Genomic DNA, 17,930 nt, shown 5'->3' on the forward strand with positions numbered 1-17,930 from the left:
GTGGGAAGGGTTTTGGAGGGACGGAGGTAAGATTCTTGTTAAAGAGGGCAGCATTATTTATGTTACAGGAAATTGAATACCGATGTATTCCATCGCAGTACACTTATTACAAAAATGGCTGATTCACGCATTTGTTAGAGAATGAGTTCAGAGCTGACTGCGCCTGCTTATGTATGGGCTATATTGATTTTAGACCCCTCCTGCCTCATTTCTGACCAACCAGGCCACCTCACCCTCATTGCTTCGGGACTCCAAACCACACCCTCTTCTGCTTGTCTTTACAACTCCAGTCTTACCTAAAGCAGCATTAACCGTGAACTAGACTATTCAGCTACACCCTAATTGTGTTTTAACCCATCTCTAGCTGGAGTTTCCACAAAAGTCATTTCAAACAGCGGGCATATTTGAAAAGAAACTTTATTCTATTGACAAGAGAATTCCTTGTTACATCTATAAGAGAAAGTATAAAAACATTTGAGAACATATACAACGGTTAAGCACCAGGGGTTTTGACGGGCTAAATTTCCATAGTCACAAGACTGACCCACAATTAACAATGGCAACGAGCAACACACACAGACACACATTTTGACCTATGGAGATCTCTTGGCACCTGACCCACTCTAAACAAAAGGCAGGAAAATATTTTCATCCCAAGATTAATTGGAGGTAATTAACAAAATCCTTTGCAATTCTTTCTACTAACTTGGGTGGGGAAATAGTGTTGCGATAAATAGCGATGCACGGCTCTTTACGGCAGACGTCCATCTGCAATCTCAGAACTTGTGATCACAGTTAATAACATCCATGTGTCTGTTAGCAGTGAGGTTATTACAAGAATATTGATTATTTGGGATTTTTATTGCACCTAGGATACTTACAGTAAGAGTGGATAAGGATGTGCAAAATAGGATTGGTTGGATCTAGTGGGATCTACGGGAGTGATAATCTCAACAGATGCAATAGTGCAACAGGTAGGCTTTAAGTAATAAGTTAACTGATGCTTTAGGATGGCAATAAACAGCAATGAGAATACATTCTACTACATGGACTGGTTTGTACCTCTATGTATTTCACAGGGAGAATGGAATGGGGGGTAAAACAGGATTCCATGTTAATGGCGGCTGAGATCTGCAAATCTGTAAAAGGATAATACAAAAAATTGAAATGATTGTAGTGGAAGAAAAACAAAATTTGGTCTCAAGACTGCTCATTGATGTTTTGTTCAAGAAATAAATAGCAGACAATATCTACAGTCAAGTACTTATTGACTGCTGCTCACGCCGGCCACCACCCATGCAATCAGGCATTAGGTTTTTTAGTAAATTGGCTGACGTGAAGCAAAACAAAACTAATCAAAATATAGAAGAGCATCTTTCTTGGGAGAACGTCATGGGAGAACATTTTTATCAAAACGTACGACTTCCGTGAAGTTAATAACTATAATAATTAAGGGCCAACATGTGCACTTTCTGGGGAACATTCAATAATGGCACAATATGTACATGTTTTTATCCATCTTCATGGCGCTAGTTGGGACAAAAGCAGCTAATGTCAATAGCTGGTTATCGGTTTAAAGGTTAAGAATTTAAAGAATTGAAAATTCAAGAAGAAAATACATTCTAGCACTAGCAGAAAGTTATGCTTGGTGGCCTGGTGCTGCCTTAATGCGGTCAAGCGCTTTCCTTCATTTAACAACCCCATCTCAACTGGATCCGTGGATCTGATTCAAACCGCTGGTCAACTTGTTCATGTAACGTGCTACACATCTTCAGAAACGAGACCGAGTTGAAATCAAAAATAAAATATAGTTTTTTGTACATACAAAGCGGCGGAAATAATAAGAGCTGAGGGAGAAAGAAATTTCTCCCCCTAAAAATAGTGCAACCTCATGTTTTTAAGTTAGACTGCTACATAAATGCTGAGGGTAAGACGACAGGAGTGAGCTGGCCGGTCTCTGTGGTTTGGCCGAATGTCCAAAAGGCACCAGGATTCACCACCGCCTCTCCCACGAAGGAAAGGCTTCGAGCTTCAGTTAATTTTCTGTCAAGAGAGAAAGGAACAAAGCATATATCACGATAACTGATGAGAAACACAGAATTAGTCAGGAAAATTAGCTTCACTGCAGAAGCAATGCTACCAAAAAAAAGTCTAGGATAATTACCTAGAACAAAGTCAGACCATCTCGGCCCAGACAGACCCCTCACCCGTGATTGTCTTAACATCTTCACAGATGGCGGCTGTGGTGCTCCAGTGGATACAATCACAGGAGCGTTCTGTTCCTCTTTCTGGCCAATTTGCACTTCGGCTTGTTCCTGTGGAGACTTTGATACAGAACTAGAAGACTCGTCAGAGTTGCTCCCGGCTTTCAATTTTGCCTTCCTATCAGTTTTCACAGCTTCATTCTCCCTTGCCAGACCACCCTCGCTGCCTGCAAAGCGATAGGCAGAAGGGGACCAATCATCCAGTGTCACTTTGCAGGAGTCCAATTCTTCCTCTGCAGTGGACTCGCTGACTGGCGAGTTGATCTTCTTCAGAAAAACCCGGCATTCCTTTAGTTTCTCAGGGCTCCAGGCTTTCGAGCTGAGACTATCCTCTTTTGGTAAAGGGTCGGCTGACCCTTTCTCCGAGCCGTCCAAAGCCTGGTGAGCAGGTGACAATCTAGATAATGCTTTATCTCTTTGTTTCTGTGCAGTTACTGATGGCCACCAGTCTTTTCTCTGCCTTTTGGGCAACCCGTTCCTTTGAAGGCATGTTAGGAACCTGGCCTTTGCCCTCAATAGAGTGGTTGCATACTTGCTAACGGTTCTGCTCAGCCGCCCCGGCGCAAACCTAGAAGTGAAAAGTTGACGTTTGATGTTTCCTGCTGATAAAGTTTTGTTTCCATTCCTCAGCCTTTCCAGAGCCAGCCGGTGCGCAAGTGGACTCTTTGGCACAGTTTTAGCAAACTTTTTTATATGTTTGCGAAGTCGCTCTGCCTGTGGACTAGGGCAGACACCTTCATTGTTGTTAGTGGAACGGGGATAATGCATGAATTCATATGGATTTCGGGAACTTGCCTTTTTGACAATGGCCAGAGGTTTGGTCTCTGTGGTTTGCATGAACCAGGAGCCGAGCTGCTGCATGCTACATGAACTTGGTTTGTTGGGAGGACAGTCAAAAAGCGCTCGCACCACAGAGGAACATCGGGACCTCTTGCTGGGTGGTCCTGATCTAGGTTTTAAGGAACATTTCTGCTGGTTGTCAATATCCGACACCCAGGTGTCTGAGACTAGTTGTATCCGTCTGGCAAATTCCTGGTTCAAATCCTTTTTCTCGGCTGATGCTGCCCACCACTTCATTGTCTCTTGAGGAGGGAAAATGGAGTCTACTGATACTGCTGCGACCTGGCTCAAGTCCTGACGGATTGGATTCTTCTCCCGTCCCAGCGACTGTCTTTGATCTTTTAGGTTTTCTAAACAGTCCTGAGCCTTTTCTAGTTTCCTTTGGTTGATGGCCTTGTTCAACAGAAGCTTTCTGGAACTGCGTATCAGAGCTGTGCTATGGCTGTAGGACCTGGAGGATGAGGTGGCCACAGAGTGCAGCAAGTAGATTGAAGGTTTCCTTACCCTCACTGAATGACGTACGGCTACAGGCCGGTCTAGCCGCTCTGCTTTACCTTCATCTTTTGTCACACCCTTCCCCTCTTTGTGCCTGCATTCATTCCTTGAAGGACAGTCACTGTTCCACGTCTCTTTGATATGATTGAACTCTGGTAAGAGTGTTTTTCTTCTTTGAAGTGTTTCTTGAGACCGCTTAACATCCTTGTCCATTTGTATTTTGCGCTGCCTCGGGGATACTGTGGTAACCGTAACGGAGATCCCAGATATCTTAACTTTTGCAGGTCTTCCAGGTTTTCTAATTGAGATGGCACCTTGAAGCTTCTGACATTTGATGTTACTACTTGCAGGAGGAGCGGACTCGTCATTCACAGGTCTTACCAAGTTTAGTTCTTTTAGACATTCTGGGGAGGCTGCTTTGACAACATCAGAATGTTCTTGTGTGCCATGCAGTAAATTGCGAAAATCCATGTTCCGTTCCACTGATTGTGCGGTCTCACAGAGCTCTTGTTGTCCTTGGCCCTCAGAGACCACCCTTTTGTTTCTTCTGGATCGCCCATAAACTACCGTTATTTTCAGGTTCTTGTTTTCTTTCTCCATGTTGGCACCTTCAATAGCTTTAACAACGTCTGCATTTCCTTCCTGTATAGGACCCGTAGTGGTCTGTTTCCGCGGACGACCAATGGGCCTTTTGGCCTTTTGTTCCAGTCGTGGACCAAGCTTTTTTGGTCGCCCAGGACGCCTCTTTGGCGTGGGGGTTATTTCATGAGAACTCCCCAGATCTGCTGGGGATCTCTGGTTTTCTGTTCTTGCTACACGCTTCAATGGAGTGAGTTCTCCTGATCTTCTGGAACCTTTAGGGGATACAGACACCACCTTTGTCGGTGAAGAAGCAGATCTGAGTGTTGGGGAGCCTGATAATGGAGGGGTTGAGGGAGATTTGAGGGGAGTTGAGACCTTTTTAGGAGATGGGGAGGCTGATTTTGGAGAGGAGGTAGCATTCTTTAGAGGGGCGGAGTTGGAACCAATCTGGAAGATAGCACGCTCTGTACCGTTGCTCGTTTCAGGTGTTCCTGCCCATGACGACTGCTCACAGGGATCAAAGTTGTGCACTACTTGTCCACCGGAACTTGAGGCTGCAGACTTCAAGCAATATTTAACCCCTTCCTCATTTATAACCGGAGAAACATACATGATCTTAATTGGGCTACTAAACTCAAAGGGGAGTTCAGACGGATTAGGAGGAATGTCAAAATCGGAAAAGCTTGGACTGGACTTGCGGGTGGGTGTTCTACAAACAGTTACAGACTCTAGAGCGTGTAGTTTCGTTGAAGACGAACGTAACCTACCATAAGGTCTGGCTGCACTGTCTCTCACGTCCGTTTTATTTTTTGAACTATACTTGGAAGGACTCAGCCTTGTGGAACGCAAAGAAACTGAAAATCCCTGACTTTGATCTGCATTAGAGGAACCCGTTAGTACTTTGGGCGTCAGGTCGTCCTCTGCTCCAGTGGGTTTAGTCGAGTGCGCTGCTTGACTTGGGGTTTTTCCTGAGTCAAGCAAGGGGTCCATAAGATCTAGGTTCTGTGAGTCGATGCTAGTAGTAGATTGCCCCACACTGTCCACTAAGGTTCTTGGATTGAAGATGTTCTCGGAGAAACAAGCAACAAAGTACATCTTCCTCGGCTCTGTCACGTAGGAAGAGAAGCGCTGGGGAGGTACTATGTTCCTCTTGGATCTTGTAGCGTCCCTTTCGGCACAGCTCTGGTAATTTCCTTCGGAAACCACTCTGCAGGGCTTCGTCTGCAGTTTACAGGGGGGTTTCAGGGTTTGTTGGAAACTTGCCTTCTCCTCGATGGCAGGCACATTTTGTCCCACTTCAATGGTCTCAATTTCCTCTTTGACTATGATCGTTTGTATATCTTCTTTCACCTCAAATCCGTCTTCCTCAGCTTTGATTGTGTTCACTTCCACCCTTCTCTGTTCAAACACTGGACTCTCTAATCCATCATTCCTAGTGTAGTCAGTGACTTTATCCTTGGTCTTTCCTGTCATTCTCCCTATTTCTTTACTGCTGTCTCCAAAATTCCCGCTCTCCACACTTAATTTGCCACTGATCTGGACCATTTCATTTTCCTGGATTCCAGATTCCCTTGTAGCCTCCTTCACAGGCGCGGTGTCGGATGAACTAGATACTGGGGAGCTAGAATTACTGCCATCTTTTAATTTTCTTTTGGCTTGTGGCACTTTTCTCCTGCAATAGGATGGGTCGAGCATGGCAAGCTCCCGTTTTATTTTTAAACTGTGTCGTCGGCTGGACGCAAGGTTGGCTGGCAATGTCAAAGACGCAAGGACCTCCTGCCTTCGACGGGCCCGGGTATTTGGGGACTTGGCCTCTTTGTTATCATGCTGATGAAATAGCTCACTCAGGTTATAGTCACTGTCGCTACCGGTGTGGAGCACCGTGGTGATTATTTCACTAAGATGGGCATCGGCGTGAAACGGGATGCTCTGAGGGGATGGGGAACTGGGAGCCTCTTCTTTCTCAATACCTTGTTCTGTAGAGGAACTAAACTGTGGGGGGTCTTTATCCTGAGGTCTGATTGTCTCCAGTTTTTCTGTGAAACGATCAACAACGTCCCGAAGCAAACTCCTGTTTGAATTCTTCTGTGTCTGACCACCTGCAGCTACACCATTCAACTCGGCTGCCTCTTCAATGTCCGAAGGTGCTTCCTGCAGCCTTGCATCTAGATGTTGGTTGTCCACGAGTGGAAGGTGCTCATCGTGAGAGTAAAGAGGCAGAAGGGGAGGTTTTTCCTCTGCTATGCTGGTGATGTCTGGTGGGATTGGAGAAAGTGGAGGAGGGGAGGGGCTGTGTTCTCTCTTCAGCACAGGACAAGGGGGATCCACGTCTTCACCCTCTTTTTCCATCGTCTGCCTAGTTTGAGCTAAGCAGGTGTGGCTTGAATGGCAGAGACATGAGACGGGGCAGTGACTGTTACAGCAAATGGAAGTGGCAGGGCATACCTGAGAGGAGGGGCATAGACTGGGGGACGATGAGGAGGAACAATGATTCTTTGTCTGGTGTCCGGTGAGGTGCTGGCAGGAGGTGCAGAGGAGATTCTCATGGCAGGAAACAGGGTAGGAGCTCTCTATACAACAACACGGGCCCTGAGAAGCCTTACTTTCACTTAGCGGACAGCAACGGAGGGTACAACTAAACTTGGATTCAGCTGGACTGCACAAGGTCTTACTGCAACGTTGATGAGCGCAGTCAACAAGAGGGTAGTGTGGGGCGCCACTGAGACTTTTAGAGTTACTTAATGGAAAGCAACACGGTGGCAGATTATTCTGTGAGGTCAACGAGTGGTGGCAGCATTTAGATGCATCCTGACCGGCCAGCCTGGGATTTGGTAGGGACAGCAGTTGTTCCTGGCGTGCCAGCATCAAGATTTGGCTGATCAAAGAACGGTGAGCCGGGCAGAGTGAGTTGAGAACCTTCTCCAATGCCGAGTTCTCATTGACCTGGCCGCCTTCAGTCATCAGCTTCTCTGGACCACCCAGTTCTTCTTTTAACGGCAAGCTAGAAGAAACAAATACAAAGAGCAAGGTTAAACAGGGTCTCACATTAGATTTTAAAAATGGATGGAATGCAAGTTAAACCAAGAGCTTCTCTTCTCTCTTAAATAGAACAATGAAAATAAGGCAAGTAACATGTGCACTTTCTTTGCAATGTCATTATGCTGCTCTGCTTCTTTTTAACCTAATGGGATCTTTAGGAAACCAAATTCAAAAGTGAGGACAAGAGATTAAACACTTAACATAAAAACAGGACTATATCACAATATCAGAATTATTTTATTGGATGAGTTGCTGTAAGCAAAAGACAAAATTCTGCAGCAAAGCTGAAGAGAACGATTGTTAGAACGCTCAAAAACATAAGGACTCAAAAGCACTGCACCTGACAAACATCAATGAAACCTTAAAATTGTTACATCTGGTCCTTAAATCAGTCCTGCAAGCAATGCCTTTAAAAAAAGTAAACTATCTCATTAACATATTTAGTATTAGTAGTGTACTTCAGATTGGATTGAAAGCATTATTTTCCTCAGAATATCATCTTTAATGATTGTATTAGGGATTTATATCATGATATTTGAACCCTCCGAGTTTGGTTTGACCAACTTGAATATGTACTCAAAAGTAATCTCACAAATGTAAGCACCAATTGACACCAAATGAGGGAAAGATCAAGAAAGAATAAATTAGAATGGCAAAAGTGTTAACTCTTTCATGCAATTTCATCAATATACATTTCACTTTGCATCAAAGTGCCTCATTTCAAATCAGGAACCACATCAATAAATCTAGTAAAATCACAGTTCTTAATCACAATCAATAAATAAGTATGCAGCAACATCAACACAAAACAATTTCACAATAATTTAAAAACAATTCTTACAAATCATAAGTGCAATAAGTGGTTTATGCATAAATAGCCAATTTCCCTTCATTCATTCCTTCAAATCATCAGTAGTTTAGTCCATAAATAAGTTGTTTTCCAGAGAAAATTCAAGCCTGGAGTGTCATAAGTATATACTGCAATAAAATCAAAGCGGACAACATATAATCAAAGTTATTTTTCTCCAGTAGACAGTAATAGAACTGGCCTACTGTCATAAATAGATCTCCATTCTGAGAGAAGAGACAACCTCCTGAATTTCCAGCAGTCTTGGTGCAGGCACCGGTGTGCTGTTATGAGCATAGACATTCAGTATTGTTTTTAGTTACCACAGTCTTTTGAGCTAGCTTAAATGCCACTGAATCTCAAAGTCAGGTTTTTTTTTTGGCCAACTGACTTCTGTCTATAGTTTACAAATAAACAGATGCATAACTGACAAAAAAAAGATCTCAAGCAACATTTTCCAAGTCATTTTAAAATTGGCCAAAAGTAAGGGCTCAAATCCATCAATAAGGAAAACGCCAAATACCATTTCTGTGATGGTACATGTTTCTATTGGTTCACTTGTTCCCTCCTTCCCTAAGCCTTGCCTATACCATGAACAATATATAGTACCCTATTTAGCCATAGAGCAAGGCAGGGAATTGAGATTTGGACACAAAATTATGTGAGGTGTATTGGTTGCATAAACAAGCACACGTGTGAGATGTCACCTTTGACAGCTCAATTGTATAAAGAAGCTGTAAATGCCAACCACATCTCATTGAATGCATCAGATGCAGAGGAAACCCGTAATTCAACATGAGACATAGTACAGTGCATAAGTGCATCATTTTTGCACTTATTTTACGGTGAATTATGGCTTTTAACAAGTGGTACACTTTGTAACTTTCAACGGCACTATAAAATGATGCCCCAAAAAAGCCCCAAATGGTGCACTATATAGGGAACAAGTAAACCAATTTGAGCATGGCCTAGGTCCACTTTGTATAAGAATGACCAATGTCATTCTGGCTAGCCAACCACACTTTGATCATCAGTCCAACAACAGAGGAATATCGCTTTTCATTGATATTTTTTAACTACTACAGGTAGTAGTTAGTTTTGTGTGGGCTACAGACTGGCATTTGCAGAACAGCTGCTTGTCATTGAAATGAGGGCAAAACTCTCGCAGCATTTCTTCAATCTAATGCATGGCATGCTCCTGCTAAAATAAAGATAATTTATGCTATTTTGCATTCGCCAGTCGCTTATTCTTACAAACTCCCGTCATGAAGCGTCTCAACTGTAAAACTTTTTTTTTTGGAGTTGAATGCAGCAAATCCAGTTCCAAATCCAACAATCAATGTTGAGGATGGTGGAACCACCATTAATCCTTGAGAGAAAGCTCACCAAGTGTCCATAGAGTAGAACAGTTCATTCCTTAACATACTCTATATACAATATATTTATACGAGACAATATGAAGGCCTAACTATGAAACACATTGGAATATAGGCAAGCAAAATAGAATAGCTTAGAGAGGTATATGTGGCATTGAGGTCAGAGCAAGACAGGCAGGCTGACACTGCAGCAAGATAAAGTTAAAGCAGCTTTGTGTGAATACCCCTGAACTGCTGCTTTGATAGTAGCACAGCGGATGGAGTGACTCCACAATGAGAAAATACACTAAGGATTTGCGCTTACAAGGTATCCCATTAGTCTTCCAATCAAGACATGAAATTCAGGCCGCTCCACCTTCACTAATCTCCCCGGCTTCACAGCCTTGCAAAATCCTTCAGTCAAATGGTCCTGGCCTCCTTGCTTACATTGCATGTGGTCAGATAACCCCATTAGGGTAATTCACGGGGTTAGGGTAAAGGGGTGGGGTTCTGTCCGAGTGTGTGAGGCCCTTGATTCTGAAAAAGGTCTCCATGGTAAAGTATTCAGCAGCAGTCATGTATGAGGTCGAAAATAATATAGAGCTACAGTCGCACATCTACAGAAGTTTCATCTATGGTTAGAAAGAAAAGACGATTAAAAAAAAGAAAAGAAAACATACAATAACATACCATTTGTGAGCTTATCGCACACTTCATACATGCGTCACGGTTGCATTCCAACTATACCAACATTTAGACAAGCGTTGACAAACACAGAACAAAACATGGACATGAAATGGCTTTCCAAAGCTAATCTCTTTAAAACAATTAATCTCTAAGGATGATGTAGTAACCACAACCGTTACTGGAAAAACTTAATCCCAGCCCTAATATTGGCTCTAAATCACTTCATTAGCTTAGGTGAGTTACCCAGAGTAAAACTGCACGTAACAATCATCAGTTCCCTAACAACAAGGAACCTTTAGACTTCAAAAAAACCTGAATAAGCTTACAGCTAGAGAATATGAAGGTTATGCTTCTTCTGAGCTAGAGAGGTTTCCACATCTTGGTGACTCAGTCGTGATTCAGGAGACACCGTTGGAATGAAAAAGATGTGACGTCAGCATCTCTGTCTGACGAGAGCAACCTGGACCCGGGAAATCCTTATTCTTCTAACAAAATACCTGTACTTTTAACGTCCCTGTAGATTTTTCAGTTAAAATCATTTCAGCCCCTGCTCAAGAGTGAGAAAGGTTGCTCAAAAGAATGGCCGTCATCACAACAGACAATGTTAAAAGGTTAAAAGACCTGAATAGCAATCTTTTCTTCTATAAAAAGGCAAGTGCTGTGTTATGCATTTCCAGAAAAAACCTTTATCCTGTATGAGGTGAAGGAGGTGTTCACTTGTGGCGACCATCCAGAAGTTGTTTAGTGGTCTAGAACCTTTTTGTGGCAGCAGCTGAGGCGCTAGTCCCTGAGACGGCGTTCCTGGCGTTGGCGCCAGAGCCAGAAGAGTTTGAGTTGAACAGACAAGGGACGGGGGACTTCTTCTTCGGGGGATTCTTCAGAGTGCCAGAGCGCTCCTTGACTTTGTACTCCAGTGTGCTGTGCGGAACTCCGTACACTCCCTGGGCCTTCGACACGCTCATGCGACCGCCCATCACCATGGTGATGGCCTCCTCCAAGAGATCGTGGTCGTACTGGCGGTAGCGCCCGCGCTTCTTCCTCGGCTGCTTGTCCTTGTCGCGGCGGTCCCCGCATTCCTCCGAGTCGTCCAGCGAAGACCTCCGTAGGTCCAGGCGGAGGGGCGAGTGACGGGCCGCGCCCGTGAAAGTGTCCTGCGTGTGAGGTCTGAGTTTGAAGAGTGCTCTAGCAGCGGTGCCAGGGTTGACGGCATTGGTAGTGCTCGCGGCAAATGAGGTGCTGTGGTGTTGTTGCTTCTCAGGCACGCCGGTGGAGTCTGCGGCGGCGGCGGCGGCGGCAGCGGCGGCTGACCGGGTGTCGGAAGTGGAGCGGACCTGAGGGATTCGCAGGGAGGCGGGGGCTTCCAGGCTGGGGGTGGGGCTCGCGGGGGGCTGAAGGGTGTCCCTGAGCTGAGGGAAGCAGAGCGAGAGCGTCTTCTGCAGGCCACTACAGAAGGCAGCGGGGAGGTGATAGTCGCCGTGCTCCTCCGCTTCCCCCTCGTTTTCCGCCTTCTCTGCCCAGGCCGCCACCTTCTGGAGCACCAGACAGGCCTCCCCGCCCAGAGTGGACGAGGTGAGGTTGTACGGCGTGAACGGATCGGCCTCCTCACTACTTTGTTGTGCGAGGCGGTGCAGCAGCTCCAGCCTCTCCTCCGCCCAGCCCTCCAGGCCCTGCCTCAGGGTGCGTTGGGGGATCCCATAAAGGAGGGCGGCCCGCTGCTCCTGGAGCCTCCCTGAGCGTACATCCTTTAAGGCCTTGGACAGCAGCCCCTCTGACAGCTCCCAGCTTCTGTCAACGTAGTCCTCCCTCTGCCTGCGCTGCCTCCTAGGGATGGGAGGACCAAACAGCAGGGTCAGGATGGTGGAGGAGATGGAGGGGGAGAGGGTTGTGTTTTGTTTGTTTTTTGGCAAAGGGAAGACAAGAAGGGCAGAGCGGAGGGGGTCCACTCCTTTATGCCTCGGGGGTTGGTAACATCACTGTGTCTCTTACGTTTCATGCCTGCAATTATTTTTCCTCACAAACACACACACACACACACAGGCTGCCGAGTGTCTCTTGTATGCACACACATTGTATGTGGCAAAGCCTCTTCACGTCCAGGTGGGACAGTTTGTGAATGGCTGTGGTTACTTTGGCACAGGCGCGAAACCCCCTGTGGTTTTGTGATCTCCTTCAGTGACAGACCTACGTGCTCGAGGGTAGGGTAATTACACTCAACATAACTGGATCAGTCAAAACAAACAGAAAGAGAGGCAATATCACTGTCAAGTACACCATACGTGCCCCTTTGTACAACCTTTAGCTGCAGCCAAATATGACGCTACCACTCAACAACGTACAAGAGGCACCATTAAAGATTTGGCAGGCAGACACATACCTTATGATAACACTTAAATTGACAGGGCGCAAACATTGCTATACAAGAAAAGGTATTGCCGATAAAGCGTCCGAGATATATTTTCTAAATTATTCCTGAAAAGATTTATTTTGCCGTTTGTAATAAATGTGTAATAAGTGGCGTAGACTTCAGAGCAAAAGGAAATGTCAAGTATAATTTCTAGCTTTTTTTCCTTGTAAGCTGATTCAAAACACACACTTTTGTGAACCAGTTTCTGATTCTTCTTGAAGTTTGAAACAAATAAATAAAGGGTCTTGGTACCAGTAAAATAAACCAGTGAAACAGCACTCACCCTGAGGATTTGTTATCCGCCGTGACCGGCGCTGCTGAGCAGACAGAGGTTCTTTTAGACAGGTCCAGCACCGCATCTACAACCCAGGGAAACCATAGGTCACCACACCAGTGCATGAGCTCGGGTGCCTCTCAAATCAGGATTTCAGGAAGTTGGTCACATGGTCTTACGCCACACTGGGATTCGGGGTGCATCGCATCTCTTTAACGGAGCAAACGGAGCAAAAGTAGTTCTGTACCTGGCCCAGGTTCCCCGTCCTCCTCCTTCTCCCGGGGGACGGTGAGATCCAGGGGGGCATCCAGATCGCCGGGTGTGGGCTGAGGTGACAGGTTGTCAGTGGTGAGGCCATTCATCGTCATGTGGACGTGGCTCTTGGAGGCATATTCAATGGCAAACTTGTGGATCATCTTCTTCATCAGTTCCTGGGCCGCCAATGGGACGTTGGAATCATAGCCATGGGGCACATCTGGGGAACAGAAATTATCTTGAGTATAATGATAATGAAACTGGGTGTAGATCAGCTGTGTTCCATTTTGGATCAAGGATTTTTGCGTTAGTCTTGCAAGCAAAGCAACGTAAATGTTTGTTAAATCCGAATAATGTTTTTTAAAACTTTATCAGTTATTTCCTAATAGAGCAATATAATAGTGGTATAATTAGCAGTCTATTGTGGTGGGCCTCACCACTCAACACCATCACCCCTTACAGGTCAAAACAAAAGCAAATATTCCCTTAGAGCATAGGCTGTTCCTTGATTGGGAACAGCCCTATGCCAGAGACTCTCCACCTCACCTTTCTTGTGGAACACAGCTTGGAGGAACTGCTGAGCTGATTGGCTGCTCTCTGAGAGGGTGGGGGCCTGACAGGGAGAGTAATCCGACGGGCTGTGGAGGGGGGAGGCGGCTGCGGGGGGAAGGTCCTGTAAACGAAGAGTTCCTTAATGAGCAGTGTATTCCACCCGTTCTTCTCAAAGGATTTAAAAACACACACGTGTTGAAATCCCTCAATCTAGCTTTAACCTTCGCGTCGTGTCCGTTTCTCACCCCTTACTTTGGTGCTCACGGTCAAAATTTGACCGGCCTGTTTTAACTGCCCTTACATTAATACAAAAACCATTAATCACCAAAATGTTATTTCACTCCCTTTTAACCTGTAAACAATGTCTCAGACTACGGATTTACATGAATAACTACGGTGAATAGACACAGAAATTGAGAGTTGTATTCCAAAATTAACATTTATTGTAAAAAAAAAAAAAAGACAGAAATATCCAAACAGAGACCAAATCACAGAACATCAACATGAACACAGTGTGTGTGTGTGTGTGTGCGTGTGCGTGCGTCACACAGAAGTGGCATTTTGCAACCAGGGCGCAGTGTGCCTGGCAAACGTAGGCAACACATTTGAAACATGCAAGACTTGTCTTATTGTCTCTAGTGGCACAGAGCTCACATCTCTTCAGTTTCTGCCCCTGTTTTAGGGGTAGAGCGGCCAGGGCAGTGCTCCTGAGTCACTAAAGCCTTCCCAAGCTCTGCCAGGAAGAGTCTCCTCTTGAAACACTCTTGAAACAACAATCGCTGTCCCCACCACATATGCATTACATAGAGGCACATCGAGGATGTTGTGGAACACCGCCACAGGCCAACAAGCTGTCATTCGCTTGCAGGTGTATGTACCAGTAAGCTGCAATGAAAGAAACAATAAATAGATTAGAAACAACATTGAACCCGTCTTACACCAAATGCAAAGTTTTACATGAATATAAATAAAATCAGATGCATGACAGATGAAAATCTACATTACCTTATCGAGGCAGTCAACGCCTCCTTTGTTTCTGTTGTAGTCCAGGATGATCTGGTGCTTCCTGTGCTCTGCTTTGCTGACAGCTGCGTCTTTGTGTAAATTCTCATCAGGATGACATTCTTATCTTTCTTAGGCAAATATGACACAATACTGTGTGTGTCACTGAAAGCAAATTTGGATGAGAGTGCCTCTCCCTCTCTGGTCGACACCAGTGCAGGGGGAAGTTGAGGCTTGTTCTTCCTCACTGTCCCCACCATGGTGATCTTTCTTTTCAGCAGCTCCTGACCCAGCCCATGTGATGTGAAAAGGTTATCACATGTGATGTTATGCCCCTTGAGACCGGCTGTCATGTCCAACACAACACGCATGCCTTGGTTTTTTTCTGGCCTTCCAGTAACAGGTTTCCCTGTGTAAACCTGCATATTCCTGGCATCACATGCTGCCTAAATCTTGATCCCATACTTGCCTGGCTTGCTTCGGGATGTACTGTTTGAATGGACAGCGACCTCTGAAAGGGACCAGGCGCTCGTCCACAGTCACCTCAGGGCCTGGGTTGTACATCAGTGGTAGGCGCTCCACCCACCCGTCCCAAACGTTCCTGATGGCAGCCAGTTTGTCGTCTCGCCAGCGGAAAGGTCGAGTAGATGTCATCAAATCGGATAACTCTTGAGAGGACATGAAACTGCTGCAGGGACATTGTTGACCGGAATTTAGGCCTCCCTGACTCTGCATCCCACAGACTTTTTGTAGTCTCATTGTTGGACCGATGTACTCCTTCTAGAATCAACAGACCCATGTAGGCTTTGAGGTCTACCCGGTCAAATGCCTTCCATGTGTCCCTTCCAGGTTTGTCATCGCCAGTATAATTTCCACAATGGACTCTGGTAAAAAGAGTTGGAAGCTGGACTTGATGTCATCCACACGAGATGTTGCATACCGTGTTGGCCCTGGCGTCATCCTAATTATATTTTCCCCTCTTGCTCTGCCTCCTCTGTCCTGGGGGGATGAATACCAGAGCAGGTTGCCATCCTTGGACTGGAATGTCACCCCAGGTGCCTCTTCCTCAGGGGCCTCTTCCTCGCCGTTGACTGTTCGGTCTCATGATGGTCTGGATCAAAATCAGGATTGTTGTCTTCTATTTCTGAGACATCCTCTTCTATTTCTGGTTCAACTTTCAATCCCCTCTTCATCAGTTTGAAAAAAAAAGTTCAAGAGCATCTCTGACAGAAAATCGTCTGATCAGGCGCCGACTCATTGTGTTCAGAGTAAAATAAGAGCAATGCACAAGCAAGCCATGTATAGGGGATCTGAGAAGATATCATACATTTTGTATCGAAAGTGTGGTTCACGTGGGGGGATGGGCACATAAGCCCGGGAAAGAGCCGGGTTCCCATAACAAACACCTAATTGGTAAATTTGAAATGTGGAACAGGTGTTATACGTTTAGTCTGGAAGGTGTGGTTAACGTAGGGGGATAGGCACATAAGCCCGGGAAAGAGAGGACACCTAATTGTTCAGTCTGAAAGGGGTTCACGTGTGTGTGTGCGTGCGTGTATGTGCGCATGTAGGTGTGTGTGTGCGTGAAAGTGTGTGTGCACGTGTAGGTGTTTGTGTGCGTGTAGGTGTGTGTGTGTGTGTGCGCGTGTGGTGGTGATAGATTTGTTGTTGTGTACTATCTGATGGATGAACACAATCTAGGGTCTGTATATGTTCTAATGCCTAGTGTGGAGGATATCACAAGCCCTCGAGACAAATAAATGTAAAACACAATATTTATGATTGATCGAAATGGTAATCGGTCAGATTTGACCCGAACACGACAGGAAGGTTAAGACAAATTGTAAAGTAAGATGTCATTCTTCTTACACTGAGCTGATCCAGGGGGAGGGTGCACAACGAACAGTGAGAGCAGCTGGCTTCCACTGACCAGTCATCCGACTCTTTGGGTTCACAGTCTGAGGGACACATTCGACCAAGCACAAATATGTTAGGTACATGGACTCCGATCCTTGCAACGTTTCTCCACACGCAGGCGTACACACACAAACACTAAATTAATTAATATTAATATACACCCACCATCAAATATGTTGAGGTCTCTAAGCAGCATGGGGCCATAGATTCCCTCCAGGATGCTTTCAACCCCTGTAGGAAAAAAAAAAGAAAAAAATTACACGGTTGATCTTTCTGTAGATCATTACAGAGAAAATGACAATCCAATAAAAACAATAAAACACTAAATCTCAGCTCGAGGGCCATGATTATTACCCATGTGTGCTTATACCAGCATATAGTTTAGAAAGACATATTCGTTAGCGGGTATACAGGCAAATAATTTAAGTAATAAACAAACATAATCCCTCCGAAAATTACTTTTTGATTGAGCACTAGCGTGAAACGTTTCATGTTTCCCCTATAAACTATACATTTGACTAGCCGACTCCCTGGAGCGGACCCAGGGATTTACAATTCGCCAGGTAAAAGATAAGATAACTGACATTAACGTCAGGTGTATTGTGAAACCGTACCGCATAATTGACACTTAGAATTGAATATATCCCTATAAGTCCAACAGTGCCCACTACACCCAAAGAGATAATATAACAAGCCAAGCTGTAACAGGATCAACCTGACAACCGTCGACGTTGAAACTTAAAATCGGATAAAACGACTTGACATCCAACACAAGCCCCATTACCGTCTCCATCCCCTCCCCCAGATCATGCAGCGTTACTGAGCCATCACCCATGGCATTAATAACCGGTAGTATGGGAATGTAGTACACTGCAAATGCATAGAGACATGAACCAAGAAACATGAAAAATCATCCCATTTTGCCATAATGGTTACTGTATAAAAGGGTGGGGGAAATGCAGCACGTCTTGGTGGATGACTGGGGTTGGACAAAGAAAACGGGCCATAACAAGACAGCTAGCCAGTCAGTTAGCACATATTAGCCTGCCAGTTTAGCGGTCTCAAACAGGAGACCCGCGCTCGAGCGCTCACAGCCTACCAACCCGATGCTACAAACAGGAGCTAGCCCAAGCTTCCCACTTAACAGCTAGCTCCCCAGCTAGCGATGGCTAGTGCCATCTGTCGATGCGTTTTTAAACAAACACTCTTGAGTTGGGGAATATTTTTTTATTTAATTGTACATTCAACCATGCAAAAACGCCACTTACCAACGCAGTGGATCAGTTTATGCCGCCAAGAATCAAGTTCCCGCCTGAACCCTTTCCTTTCTGCCGTGCATTTTGAGCTACGGCACTGTGCAGCCGCCATTCTGTCCGTCCGCCTTCCCCCCTGCTTCCTCTGTTGTCTTGGAGTTCAA

The 17,930-nt window shown here is 45.3% G+C and overlaps 1 protein-coding gene across 3 annotated transcripts in view; it reads right to left on the reverse strand.

Moving 5' to 3' along the window:
- Positions 1-132: 132 nt before the first annotated feature.
- Positions 133-17,930, reverse strand: part of lcorl (ligand dependent nuclear receptor corepressor-like) — an 18,106-nt gene continuing 308 nt past the window's right edge. The window contains exons 1-8 of one of the 3 annotated variants that reach the window (XM_056586812.1): positions 17,782-17,930; positions 16,679-16,744; positions 16,466-16,554; positions 13,589-13,715; positions 13,035-13,262; positions 12,797-12,872; positions 2,208-7,182; positions 133-2,043 (exon numbers count right to left, since the gene is read on the reverse strand). The exon at positions 17,782-17,930 is cut by the window's right edge and continues 301 nt beyond it. In XM_056586812.1, coding sequence (XP_056442787.1) covers positions 2,032-2,043; positions 2,208-7,182; positions 12,797-12,872; positions 13,035-13,262; positions 13,589-13,715; positions 16,466-16,554; positions 16,679-16,744; positions 17,782-17,881 — 5,673 coding nt within the window. In that variant the 5' untranslated portion in view covers positions 17,882-17,930 and the 3' untranslated portion in view covers positions 133-2,031. Of the gene's footprint in view, positions 2,044-2,164; positions 7,183-7,202; positions 11,931-12,796; positions 12,873-13,034; positions 13,263-13,588; positions 13,716-16,465; positions 16,555-16,678; positions 16,745-17,781 lie in introns of those variants that run through there. The other 2 variants (XM_056586810.1, XM_056586813.1) reach the window with 2 other exon arrangements.

Source organism: Gadus chalcogrammus, chromosome 3, assembly GCF_026213295.1.
Source record: "Gadus chalcogrammus isolate NIFS_2021 chromosome 3, NIFS_Gcha_1.0, whole genome shotgun sequence".
Lineage (NCBI taxonomy): Eukaryota > Metazoa > Chordata > Actinopteri > Gadiformes > Gadidae > Gadus > Gadus chalcogrammus.